Source organism: Mustelus asterias, chromosome 3, assembly GCF_964213995.1.
Source record: "Mustelus asterias chromosome 3, sMusAst1.hap1.1, whole genome shotgun sequence".
Lineage (NCBI taxonomy): Eukaryota > Metazoa > Chordata > Chondrichthyes > Carcharhiniformes > Triakidae > Mustelus > Mustelus asterias.
In genome coordinates, this window is record NC_135803.1 from 131,437,004 (window position 1) to 131,450,712 (window position 13,709).

Below are 13,709 nucleotides of genomic sequence, written 5' to 3' on the forward strand. Positions count from 1 at the left end.
ATCTAGTTCACGGTGCATGTTAATATTACAGAGGTAATTTTTAGTTCTGAAAAGTTTAAATTTTAACTATAAAAAATGGGATAAATGCAACTAAAGCAGCTTGGAGTCTATTACACTTAGAAGGTTAGGGCCATGTTGGCCTAAGGGATTAACAGCTAGAAAGGCAAGATCCTAAAACGAGTGGGCACACCAGCTTGAGAGCTGGAAACATGATATTTACACTGCTTGCAAAACAGTACAAACAGAGAGAGATTTTGTTTTGGGAGTTGGAACTAAATTAGCTTGAAAGCATTCCGTGAATCTTCAAAGCTGTGTCAGCATGGAGATGGGTGGATCTTAGGAAGGTTCTCTGGTTTCCATTTATCAGTGTTTTCTGGGAGAGAGTGTTGTTTGTAGTTTGGACCTCGTGTGATTTGCAGTTAACAGAGAAGTCCTGGGAGATATGAGCTGTCTCCAGGCAGTTGGGGCTTGGGGAAGTCCAGGGAACCATTTATATCTGGAGACAGGAGTTCAAAGAAACCCAGGGACAATGTCACCTTAGTGAAGTCGGCAGTTTGCGAAAGAGTTGCAATTGTGTCAATGAATTAGCGGCAGGAGTGCAGCTCTGACTTCTGTGGAACACAATCTCAATTGAGGCAGTCCAACCCATAATAGCTTGTGATGGAATTCAAAGGCTAGATCTGTGAAAGTGAGGAGTTGAAGTACCTCATGAGGGAGAGATTGTGAGATCCACAGTGGTCACTGACATCTGGATGGGTTGCTGAGAAATCTGTGGGATCTTTCTTGATGGCATCTGCTATTTAATGTGCAACATTGTGTGTTCAACCACATGCTAATTCATATTTACCTCCTGTTAATATCAAATGTTAGAATAGAAGCTCGATATTGGAAATTGTTTGTTTATTTTGTAAATTTAAAACAGTGGAATCGTGTAACTTTAGTGGCTAACTGGGATTTCAAACTTTGTTTTCTTTAAACAATGAAAGTTATTGCTCCCGAACTGGATTGTAACGAAAGCAAATTTCTTTGGCTTAGTGGTAGGACTCTTGCTTCTGGATCAGAAGTTTGTGGATTCTAAAACACTCCTGGAACTTGAACACATGGTATTTCAATACAGCTCTCAGAGTGTGTTGGGTGTGTCACCTTTTAGGTGAAACTTTAAACCATGACACTCCTCTCACATGAATGTCAAAGATCCCAAAGTTATTATTCAAAGAAATACCTAATGAGCACTGTTCCCACGTATTGCCTAAGAAATAGATTAAATGAAACCAAAAGGACAGCTCAAAGATGCAGCAAGATTTATTTCACTGCTGTTTGTGTAACCTTCCGGTGCATAAATTGGCTGTGGCATTTCTTAAATCTGCTGCTGCATTTCCTGAATACTGTTCAGGAGAGCTTCTGTGATGACCTATGATCATGGGTTTGTTCAAGAAGCTTCTTTCCCACTGTGAAGAACGTCCCTGATCTCATTATCCCAGACTTAAATAAGAGACCTGACAGGAGAAAATTTCAGATGTGAACCTGCAGATAGACAAAGAAAATGCTGATTGTATTGGCGGTGCCAAAGAGGGCTTTGGTTATTTTCCTGCTCTTAAGTGTAATAATGTCCCATTATAAAAGGAAAGCTATTAATGTTAAAAACAAAATTAGTTTTCCAATTGTGAGTCACCTCTTTATTGAAATCTAAACTGCTTTTATTTTATCTTGCCACTTTAAAAAAAAATCAGAACTATGATACTATGGCTACTACAGCAGGGGGTGAGTTTAAGTTAAACCTGGGCCAATTCCAATGTGGTGATGGTCATTTATAGTTTAAAATTTGAGACACTTTAATAAATGCCCTTATTTGGACAGGTGTTAGAAAAATAATTGCTTACACTGGTGATGTACGGAAAAGAACAGCAATGCTTTCCTTGTATTTTTTTCGATTGGGATGTAATTTCATTGTGATAATATTGAAAAGCAAGCTTTGATAATTTTCTGAGACAAGACATTGACTGTTCCTTCCTCCAGCATTAGGATTTGGACTATGTGATGATTTTGGAATTCTTTATACTTTAAGATACATTGAACCTGAACGATGCAGTTGAATTGAGTGCAGTGAGGGTAGAGCACTAATTTAAGCTGCTTCACCAGATATGGTAAAGAGGTGCTATTAATAAGTGGTTATACCTATCACTGACTAAGTAAACAACCATGACAAATGACTGTTTACCCATTTTATGTTGTTCTCACATTCATAAACCTATTCTGTAAAATTATCTCCTTTAAATATCACTAGCAGTAATATTTTTGTCAGCTTTGCCACATGCTTCCTAGTGATGAATGCTGGCCTGACTTGTTGCAAAATGAAGATCATTGACATTATTAGTCTTGATACAAAGCATGTAATCCGAATCCCTTTTTAATTGGGGCACTGTTTCCAGCATGGACAAAAATAAACCTTGCTGGGTCTTTGGGCTCTTCTTTTGGTATTATTTACACACATCTGTTACACAAAGAACAAAATGAATACACATTATCAACTGCTGTTCTTTTGAATGGAGGTGAATTATCAGTTGGGATGAATAGTGACTGAAACAGCAGAATCCATTTTTTTAATATGTCAATTAACTGAATTAGGTATGATAAGATGATGCCCATTCTTTCAAATTAATGGTGTCTCTCCACCTAAGTGCTGCTGATCAACCCAATTTGGTTCAATAACAGCTGGCATAATTTCAGAAGAATTCTTATTGAAAACATCTGAAATGATGAATGATTTACAACATTATCTAATCTTTTTGTTTTATTACTGTTATGTTTAGAATTGTAAAATATTTGCAATGTCTGCAAGCAGTTAAAAGATGAAAAGCAAACAGACTTTAGACAGCTATAGTTTGTAAATTCCATAGTCATTTCAATTTTTTTTTAAATCAAATAATTTAATATATTTCATAAGGTCTTAAATGATGCATTTGAATCTTGAGATTATTTATCAAACAAGTTTCCTAAAGCTGCACTCTCAAAAATCTTTTGCAAGATATTCAATAAAATATATAGATCATTAATCACTGAGAAAATAGTCCAGCATATTAACTTCCCTTTGGTACTACTTATTCCTGATATAAAGATGAAACAAACACTTTTAAACAGAAACAAAGTAAACACTTACTTGTTCTAGTCTTAAAGAAGTATGGTTCTAAGTCTGTTTCACTTATAACAGTCCCTTTATATTTGGCACAGAATTCTTCATGGGAATCCCATTTTTTAAGAAGTAGTTTCTTTGAAAAACTTTGAATATTCATATTCATTAATGATGGGTATGATATCCAAAAGTTGTTTGATCAGAGACGAATGCCAAGATGAGTAAGCGCCATGTTTCAGTCAGATCACCGAAGAATTGTGGATCATTTACGTAGAACTCTGTGTCCATCTAGCTGCTGATAAGAGATGGAAATATCTTGTAGCATTCAGTGCAGTAACTGCTACTTATATCCTGAAAATACAAGCTACTTAAAATCAGCAACTCGCTGTCGCAGTTACATCTTCAAGTGCACTTGCACAATTCACAATTGCTTTCATCCAGCCTCCAGTTGTTGGAAGCAAAGTTTAAAAAAACAATTAAAGTTAGGTGAAGGGATGCAATGCCAGAGTTAATGGATGCCTGATTTTGAGAAACATAGTGGCAGCTGAGCTTATCAGTGACAACAGATATGTGAGGCATTTGGGATTTATAGTAGAGTTAACTCTGACATTGTTTCTGGGCCACCCTGGGGGAAGAGTTTCTGGTTGAGGGAAATGTGACAAATTGTATGTTGAATCCTTTATTTTAACATGGTGTTGTATGCAGTGCAGTATTTGATCATCTTGCATTTCATTGGCTAAAATTGAATATAAATACCCAAGCAAGATTAGCTGGAAACAAACCAACTTTTGGATAATTTTAAATTGTTTTGAACAATGTCTTTCTGTGGACGTTACATTCTGTATTTGATTTTTCCCACTAAGATCTTAAATTTATCTAACAGGTTACCCCATTGTGAAGATTGCTATAAATGTAAAATAATGCAATTGTACTGCCTTTTAGTTTAGATTTCTGAATGAGGAACAGCTATAGTAATAAGCTGAAACATGAACTAAATGGTCTGTGTATGTGTGTATATGTTAATGTCTGATCAAATATTTACATTGAGGAATAGGGCTAAGGATGTACTAACGTGCGGGCAAAACTTCTTGACTAAAAATAGTTCGCAATGCAGCAGTTTATTTACAAATCAGATTGTTTTATTCCCGCAATGCTTCAGTTCTAAGTTTACAGGATGTATGGAATAAGCTGAAGTAAGGATGCTAATGGAATTATTTTTATTTGAGCCTTTGGCACCAGATTCCGTTGCATTTAGTCCAACACCATATTTTCCATTTCCAATGCAGTATTTTATTATTTTGTTGATCCTTAAATACTCCTGTGAGTGTTGCAATGGTCTTTGATAGTTCTGTCTCCAAATTGTATTCTTTCTTGTGAGAGCAGTCCTAAATCCGCCATTAATAGAGGGGGAGCACGATTGGAAAACCTAAGATAGAATGAGAGGGCGAATAAAAGACGTTATGGGTTTGTGTACCACTGTTGGAGCATTCCAAAGTGCTCGCCCAACAGAAATTATACTTCTTAAAATACCTGCCCTCTTTAATGAACCTGCTGAGTTCAAAATGTATCTTTTTCCTCCTCAAAATTAAAACATTGGAAACATGCGTGGATTTAATTTCCTTTTGAATGTCAATTTTTGTTCACTTTGCACTATTACAACGTAGTGAATGAAGCATTTTTTATTAATTGGTTATTTTAAAAATAATGTTAAACAGTGGAAGTCATGCAAATGAATAGCAATGAACCTTTTTATTTGTACAATTTAGCATTTTTTTGAACCTTATGGAAAATGTACAGTGCAGAAGGACACAATTTGGCTTATTGTAACCACGGCAGTTTTGTTTTCTTGTTGATTAAAACCATTTTATGTGGTTTAAGATCTTGTACAGAGAGATGATCTAAAGCAAAGTGGAAGTGACTTCAAAAGCAATGTTATTAAAATAAATTATTTTTAATGACTTGAAGGCAACTAATCTATAGTATGGTCTCTAAATGTGGTATTCAGGATTTAATTAAGTACATTCCAAAATAGACCTTGTTATGGGTTACTTTTTTTAAAAAGAAGTCTTAATTTTAAACTGAAGCACATGAAAATATTTCAATTTAAATTTTCAAGTCTTGCTATATCCAGAAAGCCTGCAAAAGGAACAAACAGTTCTAGTAATAAAAGTAATGCTAATGAACACTAATCATTTGTCTGTGCTCTTTGATGGTTATGATTAGAGCTAATGGTAACCCTTCAGGACTGCTTTCCAGAAACAAAATGTGAAACATCAGATATGATAACAGACCAATATAGCTGGTGGCTCTCTTAAAGTAATCAGTTCAAATATTACCACATTGCCCATTAAGCTGTCATTTATGATTACATGTCTTTTATGTCTTTTTAGCAACTATGTAGCTCAGATGAAAGCTTGTTGGGCCATTAAGATTATATACTGAAGGAGTTTGATGGAAAAGGAATCGGTGTTTACCATTAAATGCTAACTGTTCCAATGTTTGCTCTACACTCCTAGATCAGTTAATTTTTGAAAACACCTAGATAAATGAGAGACTGTTCATAAATTGCAAAGAACAACAGAGTTTGAATTGAGTTTTTGTTTTCCTCTTTTTATGGTCTTGTTATCCTTCCAATTTCCCTGTTTTTAGCTGATTTTCTTCCTCCATATAGCACTATTCAAGGAAATGGGTGAACAGATGGCTGGCTGCGAGACGTTTGCCACTGGTGTTTGTGCTATAATTACTAGGTATTCAAGAGCAGCTGGAGAAACTCATCTTTTCTGGGCAAAACACCTACAATTGATGGATTGCAATAAATATCTGATGCAAATCTACATCCCATCAGTTGAGACATTGTTTGTTGGTAAACCAAACTGTTGCCCACCATTCTACTTGTCCAGGAAACAAGAAAATAATAATCAAATTACAAACGGCAGAATGTTAGAGAATTTTCATCGGTGGTAGAAATTGAAGTCCTATGAAAAACAGATGTTGGGAGTTGAATAAAATGATCTTGGCTTATTTTTTTATCTTTCTTTGTTAGTGTCCATTTACAGCATCTGGTTTTATGACAAGAATGACTGTCAACGAATTGCACAACTGATGTCAAAGTAAGGACTGAAATTTGCATGCTGTTAAGTCAGCTTATTTTATAAGATATAGTTACCGTGCTCTCAATTTTTAAGATTCCTTTCCAAAATTTCAAGTTAAGGTCACATTCTCCTGTCTGGGGGCATTATTGCCAGTTTCAAAAACCTTTTAACGAGTTCAAGAAAGTGCAGATTTTAAACCTGTTTTGTTAAATTACTGTGTTTTAATCCATTAAACAAAATCTCCCTTGTTCAGTTTGTCCCATCTCTCCTCTCAGTCTGCAGATTATTGTGCTTGTTTTTTTATTTTTTTTCTGCACCCTGACCAGCCAGGCAAATGAAGCACATTGAACTGTGTTCATTTCAAATCCGTAGTGTAAATAATAATGTTGCATCTGGTGATTTGCATTCCAGTTGGCTTACTGTTGCATTATTAATTCTTTGCTTTTATGAAACCTCAATAATATTTAGTCACCAGTATGATGCAATCCCTTCCAAAATAGATGGGTGATCTTGCACTGATTTCTCCCAGCCTAACTACAGTACGGAAATGCGTTGAAGAAATATGAAACAAAGAAAAGTACTTTTTCAGACATTGCATGCAAAGTTAGTTGGGATTGATTTTAAAGTAAATTCTAATATATCCGCTGAGATTTTAATTTTGGCTATAATGGCATGACATATTTATTGATGCGGTAGTCGTGTTAGTGCACCTGCTCTTGTGACAGCTGTTGCCTTGTTCATTTAAGTTGTATCAACCAGGAAGGTCAGCATTCTGTCTTTGTCTTTTTTTCTCTAAGTGAAATTACAGTTTTTTACATTCAAATTAATATAGGTGTGAAAATGCTCTCAATTATTTTAAGTGTTAACGGTTCCAGTATGTCACACTTAGTTTCAGGTGCTGAATTAATGGGAATACAACTATACAAATCACCTAACCACCACCACCACCACTCCCCAGTATTACTTAATTTGTTGAATTGAAAAACTTGGAAGTGTCCCAGATGCAGAAGTGAATTAATGGAGTAACTGCAGAAAATAAGTTGCTAAATAGGAAACTTTTGTACAAGATTTGAATATTCTGTACCTTTTTAAAAAAAAATGTGTACTCTAATTTGCTCTAACAAACATTTAATTGTTACGATAATTGATATCAATGTTTCTTACTACTTGAGACTGATAAAGTACATAAAATGTTTTCTGTCTCTGGAGCCGTGGTGGTGAGAAGCTTGTTGAGCGATGTTCTGACATTGATGTAAAGCAGACAATTGTGGACTATCAGACATTCCTAGCTTGGTAGGTCTAACCAAAATGTAATTGTGCAACTTTGAAGTCAGTGAAGTAAATTTTTATCTCGACTGTGAAAACACCTACATTCTGTAGCTGTAAACAATTACAATGAATACATTCTAGAAATTTGAATTTGGATCTTGCAAAGCAATTGCACCACAAATAAATACTTCCGTTATACTGCTGGGATATGAGTTAATTGAGTCTGCCCAGGAGCTAACCTTCATGTATGAACATCAATAGTGAGCAGCATTCCAATGTAACCATTTTTATAATGCCTTGCATGTAAGAGTTTAAGGGGAGTGCAGGGGAAATTGTAGCTGGTGAGAATTTGACAGCTGTAGATCAAGGATAAGGTCAAGGACAGGCTTTCATAAAACATAAGAAATAGGAGCAGGACATTTGGCATCACGTGCCTGTTCTGCCATTCAGTAATATCACGCTGATCTGATTCTGGCCTTAACTTTACTTCTCTGTTAACTATCCCCCCATAATCCTGGACTCCTTTGTCAGCAAAAAATCTGTCTAACTCTGCCTTAAAAATATTCAGCGATCCTGCTTCCACTGCTTGCTGGGGAAGAGAATTCCAAAGACTAATGACCTTCAGAGCAAAGAAATTCCTCTTCATCTTCACTGTAAATGGGAGGCCGCTTATGTTGAAATTCTAGTTCTAGATTCCCCCATGAGGGATGTCTTTTTTTTTTCCCCCATCAGTAAATATGAGGGCGGGTGTGATTGCCACAAGCTTGACATCTAGTGCCGGAGCGGAGGGAATGTGACAGACAAAATATAAATAGAGAATCATCCCCAAATAGGATGGGGCAAGGCCACACAAGGATTTCGAGACAAGGATCTTGAAAGCAGTTTACTGGTGCACAGCGAGTCATTAGAGTTGTAACAATGATAGCAACTGTGTATCAGACTAATACAGGTGAGATCTTGAATCGTATGATTTTGGACCAAATAAAATTTGTGATGGTTAGATGCCAAAATGAACAGTTTAGTGAAATATTATAAAGTTCTGTACTACCAAACAAATTAATTTTTTGTAAACATTTTGACCAAGGAGAACATGAGCTTGAAGTGCTAAATGAATTGTGGAAGGTTTTATTTGTAGATAATTAAGAAAGAGGAGTAATTCCTTGATTCTGTTCTCCCCAAATGTTCACAAGTGCACCTTCCAGCAGAAGTCACTGGATAGCAATCATCAGGAACAATGCCTCTTAATTCTTCAGCTCCTTTCCCCTGCTGCCTTGTCAGTTTGAACGTGCCACACCAAGCTAAGAGAAACTTAAGTTAAACATGGACCAGGGTTTAAATTTAGGACCGTCTAATCTGAATGGATAGTATTTTCTTGCTGCCTACTTGGTATAATACTTGTGCTGCTGTTCCCTTAGGGTGGTGCAAATGGAAGCGCAGAGAGCCCAGCAAGAATCTCCGGGGAGAACCACTCCGAACAAACCCAATGGATACGATGAAGAATATCCTATTGACATCCTAGACATGCTTAGCAAAGCCAAGGAAGAGTATGAACAAGTAAGGATTTAAACTGTTTAACATTCATAAAAACTGAAATAATGAAAAGGGATCAAAGGATATGGGGGAAGGGGGGGGATCAGGATATTGAATTCGATGATCAGCCATGATCAAAATGAATGGCGGAGCAGGCTCGAAGGGCTGAATGGCCTACTGCTTCTAGTTTCTATGAATGTTGCACTTCTATTTTGGGAAGCTGAAAGATAATCTCTTGAAGATCTCACATTATTTAACAAATCACAGTATGTGACTGTCACACCACTCAACAGTAAGTACCAGTAATAAGAAGTTGTTTATATTTTGCATACTGCTACAAAGATTCATTCTTCCTCTTCCAAAGGCTGAGTTTTTTATTATTTTGGATTCGCAACAAGGAAGGCTTGAAGTTGACTTGCAACCTTCACCTTTCTGGATGATGAACGTTCATAGCATTTGTGTATCCAGATGTTGTGTATTCTGTTTTTTAAGAAAAAACTTCTAAACCTTTATGTCCATTTAATTGCAAAAGAATGTTGGTATTGTAAAAGTTCAATTAATAAGGATTAAACACTGAAGTAATCCTGTCATGTTGAAATCATACTTGGCCACAGTGACTAATTTACATGCATTTGAAAAATCCTTCCCTGAAACATAAACCCAAAGGGAAGGCAAGAACTCTTGTAAATTGCAAACAAATTAAAATTGATTTGAAAATAATTTCTTGATGAAGGGTTTTATCCAGCTTCAAAACTGTTTGCACTTGTATGGAGATGCTAGAATCTGTTCAGATATGATGCAAGGATGAATGTCAAAGGCAAATATATCCAGTTATGAATGTGAGAATAACAGTAGCAGCTGCTGGATCCAAAATGGATTAGAATACTAGCCATAGAATCATAGAATGTTGCAACATAGGAGACCATTCGGCCCATTGTGCGTGTGTTAGCTCTTTGACAGTTATCCAATTAGTCCCACTCCCCGGCTTTGTCCCATTTCATTTTCAGATTTTTTTTCCACTTCCCTTTTAAAATTATTATTGAATCTGTTACAACATTTTCAGGTAGTACTTTTCTAGATCATAACATGCTACGTAATGATCCTTTAGCTCATGTTGCTTCTGGCTCTTAAATTACACCTGTGCCCTTTGGTTACTGATCCCTCTGTCACTGGAAACTGTTCCTCACTCCACCAGAACTCAAGATTTTGAATATCTATATCAAATCTCTCATTAACCTTTTCTGTTCCAAGGAACACAATCCCAGTTTCTCTCGTCATCTTTCCACATAACCAGAATAATTCATCCTTGATCAGTCCAGTAAATATCCTCTGCGCGCTCTTCAAGGCCGCAACATCTTTGCTAAAAGTGTGTCCAGAATTGGACATAGCCAGTATATTGTAAAGATCTAGCATAATTCTAATTTTTGTGCTCTGCGGCCCTTTTTTGTTTTTACAAAGGAAAACTCTAAATGTTGCTAGTTGTTCTTCACCTTTTGAGTCTAGATACGAAAGGGCTCATTTTCACTTGTGGCGGAAGCTGACAACAATCACCCATGCCCTCTTGGTGACCCTACAACTTAATCTTATGTGGCCAACCGTTACGTCTAGGTGACTCCCAGGATGCACATCAGAGATTGAGGCAGTCAGCTGTTTTCCATAGCCTGTGATCCCCTTGGCAGGTTTCCCCTGGGGGGGTTGGGACCCTGGCCGACTTTTGGGTGCCACTCTGTTCAGTCTGTTGCACCGGTGTCAGGAATGGGGAATTCGGAGGGTTTGGACGGCTGGGATCTCCTGGGTGGAATGCCGTGGTATGAGCTCCAGCTCTTTCTCCTCCCTCAGGATGCCCGTGGGCCCTTGGGTCTCTCTGTGGGACAGAGGCTGGAGTGAGCTCCAGAAACCTCTGCATCACTTGGCTCTGCCAGTCCTGGAGACCCAAATGCGTCTGCACCATGGTATGAGAGCCCTCACTGATAGCCCACTGAGTCTGGACCAATTTCTGGAGCCCCTCAACGATAGCCTGAAGCCCATAGCCATGATCCTTTGTGCTGCCAGCATGCTCCCGAGGCCCTCGGCCATGGTTCTGAATGACTTGGCCATGCCTTGGACCCTGCCACCCATGGCAACTATTTCCTGCCCCAGGCTTTCTACTGTGGACATCACCCTTGCAGTGTTGACCTGAGTGCCACGCAATACCAACACCATCACCTGAAGGCTGCTGGACCCCTCCAAATGGCCTCGCAGTTGCTGGAATGTTGCTGACCTCACCCCCACAATCCCCATCTCTGTCTCTGCATCTCCAGCAGCTTCTCGGCCTTTTGGCTAAGATCAAGTGTCTGGACGGCAGCCCATGGTCGGCCGCGCTTGGTCGAGGTCATTAGGTTACGCTGAGGCTTCATATGTTTCATATGAAGCAATTTTTAAAAGCGGCATCTCGGCCTATTGGCTAAGACGCAAATGAGCTCAAGTCTTGGAGGAGGATCCTCCCCCTTCTCCAATCAGCTTGACTCATGTAGATCAGGCCCAGGACAGGGTGGTTTGGTCGCTCGCCCTGTCTTGTCAGCCTGGATCTGAAATGTCTCAACTTGTTGAGACTCTGAATTGGATTTGATTTGATTGAATTGGAAAAGTATTTAAAAAAATCTCCAGCAGCTTCTGGAGAACTGATCCCAGCAGCTTGGTACCTGGTTGGGAGCCAGCTGTTTCTTCAGCTCTGGCAGACCTCTGCCTGCCCGAGCCCTTGGGTGTTCCACCTCCACCTGATGTGCATGTAAGCCTGCGTGGTGCATACCAGAAGGTGACCCAGAAGTCTCACTGCTGATATGTCCCACCATGATGACCCATATCTATGCTGGTGGATGCTGCGTGTGATGCCTGTGTCGACTGGTAGGAGCTGTTCTCTGAGGTGTCGATGGGGGTGTCAGGGGGGGCCATGTTGGGGAGGGGTGGCGGTGGTGACAACTCCTGATGGCCTGGCCTCATCGGAGTCATCACCTGCAACACAAGACATATAGTTTGGTGCAAGGGAGGGACAGGTATCTGGCACATTGCAATTTACTTGACTTGAATGAAGGTCTTGTGGCTCCTCATCTCTGTGGTGCATACCAACCCGGTTGTCAGTCACAGCTATCTCCTCGGCCTCCTATGATGGCACGCTCCTCGAATGGAGTCAGGGGACGCAGCTATTCAAGATGATAAAAGGTATGGATAAAGTAGATGTGGAGCGGATCCTTCTGCTGATGGGGCATTCTAGGATGAGAAGTCATAGTCTTAGGATAAGGGGTAGCAAATTTAAAACAGAGTTGAAGAGAAACTATTTCTCCCAAAGGGTTGTGAATCTGTGGAATTGGCTACCCCAAAGTACAGTGGATGCTGGGACAGTGAGTAAATTTGAGGAGTTAGACAGATTTTTAATTGGTAATGAGTTGAAAGGTTATGGGGATGAGGAGCATATCAGCCATGATCAAATGGCAGAGCGGACTTGATGGGCCGAATGGCCTAATTCTGCTCCTATATCTTATGAACTTATGGACCCACATCTGGTTTTCTCCCACTCCCTTCTGTTATGGGCTATCTTCTCCAGCGGGGACAAAAGGGACGGATTGAAAGCCTGATGGCTCGAAGGGTGTCGGTGATGGGGCAATGGGATGGCATATGTTGGTGCCGTGTCTCAGCAGGTAGGGTTTGTGACGGGGGGGTGCCAGAGGGGTTGGGGGAAGGGACTGGGAGGCCCACTGGATGTCAGGGTGGATTGATGTGAACGTTCCTGGCGTGACAGACGGGACTGCTGGCAGGACAGGATGAACACTCGCCCTTGCTGCCTGAAGGAGGTCATTCAGTTTCTTTCTGTACTGACCGCTGGTCCTCTATGTCAGTGCTTGAGAACTGGTGCCACTGCCACCACTTCCCAGGCCGCATTGCCGTCCCAAGCTCTGGGCCGTCGACCGTCTTGGGGGAAGAAGATGACCCTCCTCTCCTCCATGGCGTCCAGCAGCCATCCCAGCTCTCCCTGCGTAAAGCGTGGAGCTGTTCTGCACAGTGCCATCTTCCTGGTGTGGCTGACTGTGAGTGCATCGTTAGCACTTAAATGCAGTTTCCCCCTTGTTGACAGCTGTGGCCACTTTGGGCGAGTCGGGTGCCTGGAGCCTCCATAACAGCGTGATTCACATGGGGGCTCCTTCATTGCACTGAGTGTCGTAAGATGGCAAGATGGAGCGAGCCTGAGACTGGCGTGGACAACTCCTGTTTTCTCACTTTATGACGCTTGGAAATCTTTTGGGAAAATTCAGCCCAACATCTTGGCAGAAATTAGCACTTCCATCCCAACCACATGAGACCATATCAGAGGTCAATGAGAACACACATGCAATGAAGGATAATGCAAACCTACAAAGATGTATTTTGACATCAATCTTTCAAGTCATCTATAACTGATGAATTATTGAAATGAAATCTGAGGGGCATGGACAGAGTGGATAGTCAGAAGCTTTTTCCCAGGGCGGAAGAGTCAATTACTGGGGGGCACAGGTTTAAGGTGGGAGGGGCAAGGTTTAAAGGAGATGTACGAGGCAGGTTTTTTTACACAGAGGGTGGTGGGTTCCTGGAACTCGTTGCTGGGGGAGGTAGTGGAAGCAGATACGATGGTGACTTTTAAGGGGCGTCTTGACAAATGCATGAATAGGTTGGGAATA

The 13,709-nt window shown here is 39.8% G+C and overlaps 1 protein-coding gene across 3 annotated transcripts in view; it reads left to right on the forward strand.

Moving 5' to 3' along the window:
- The window catches only part of dcp1a (decapping mRNA 1A), a 59,303-nt gene that overhangs the window by 25,214 nt on the left and 20,380 nt on the right, over nucleotides 1-13,709 (forward strand). For all 3 annotated transcript variants that reach the window (XM_078209627.1, XM_078209626.1, XM_078209628.1), the window contains 2 exons: nucleotides 6,174-6,240; nucleotides 8,907-9,045. In XM_078209627.1, the coding sequence (XP_078065753.1) occupies nucleotides 6,174-6,240; nucleotides 8,907-9,045 (206 nt within the window). The remainder of the gene's footprint in view (nucleotides 1-6,173; nucleotides 6,241-8,906; nucleotides 9,046-13,709) is intronic.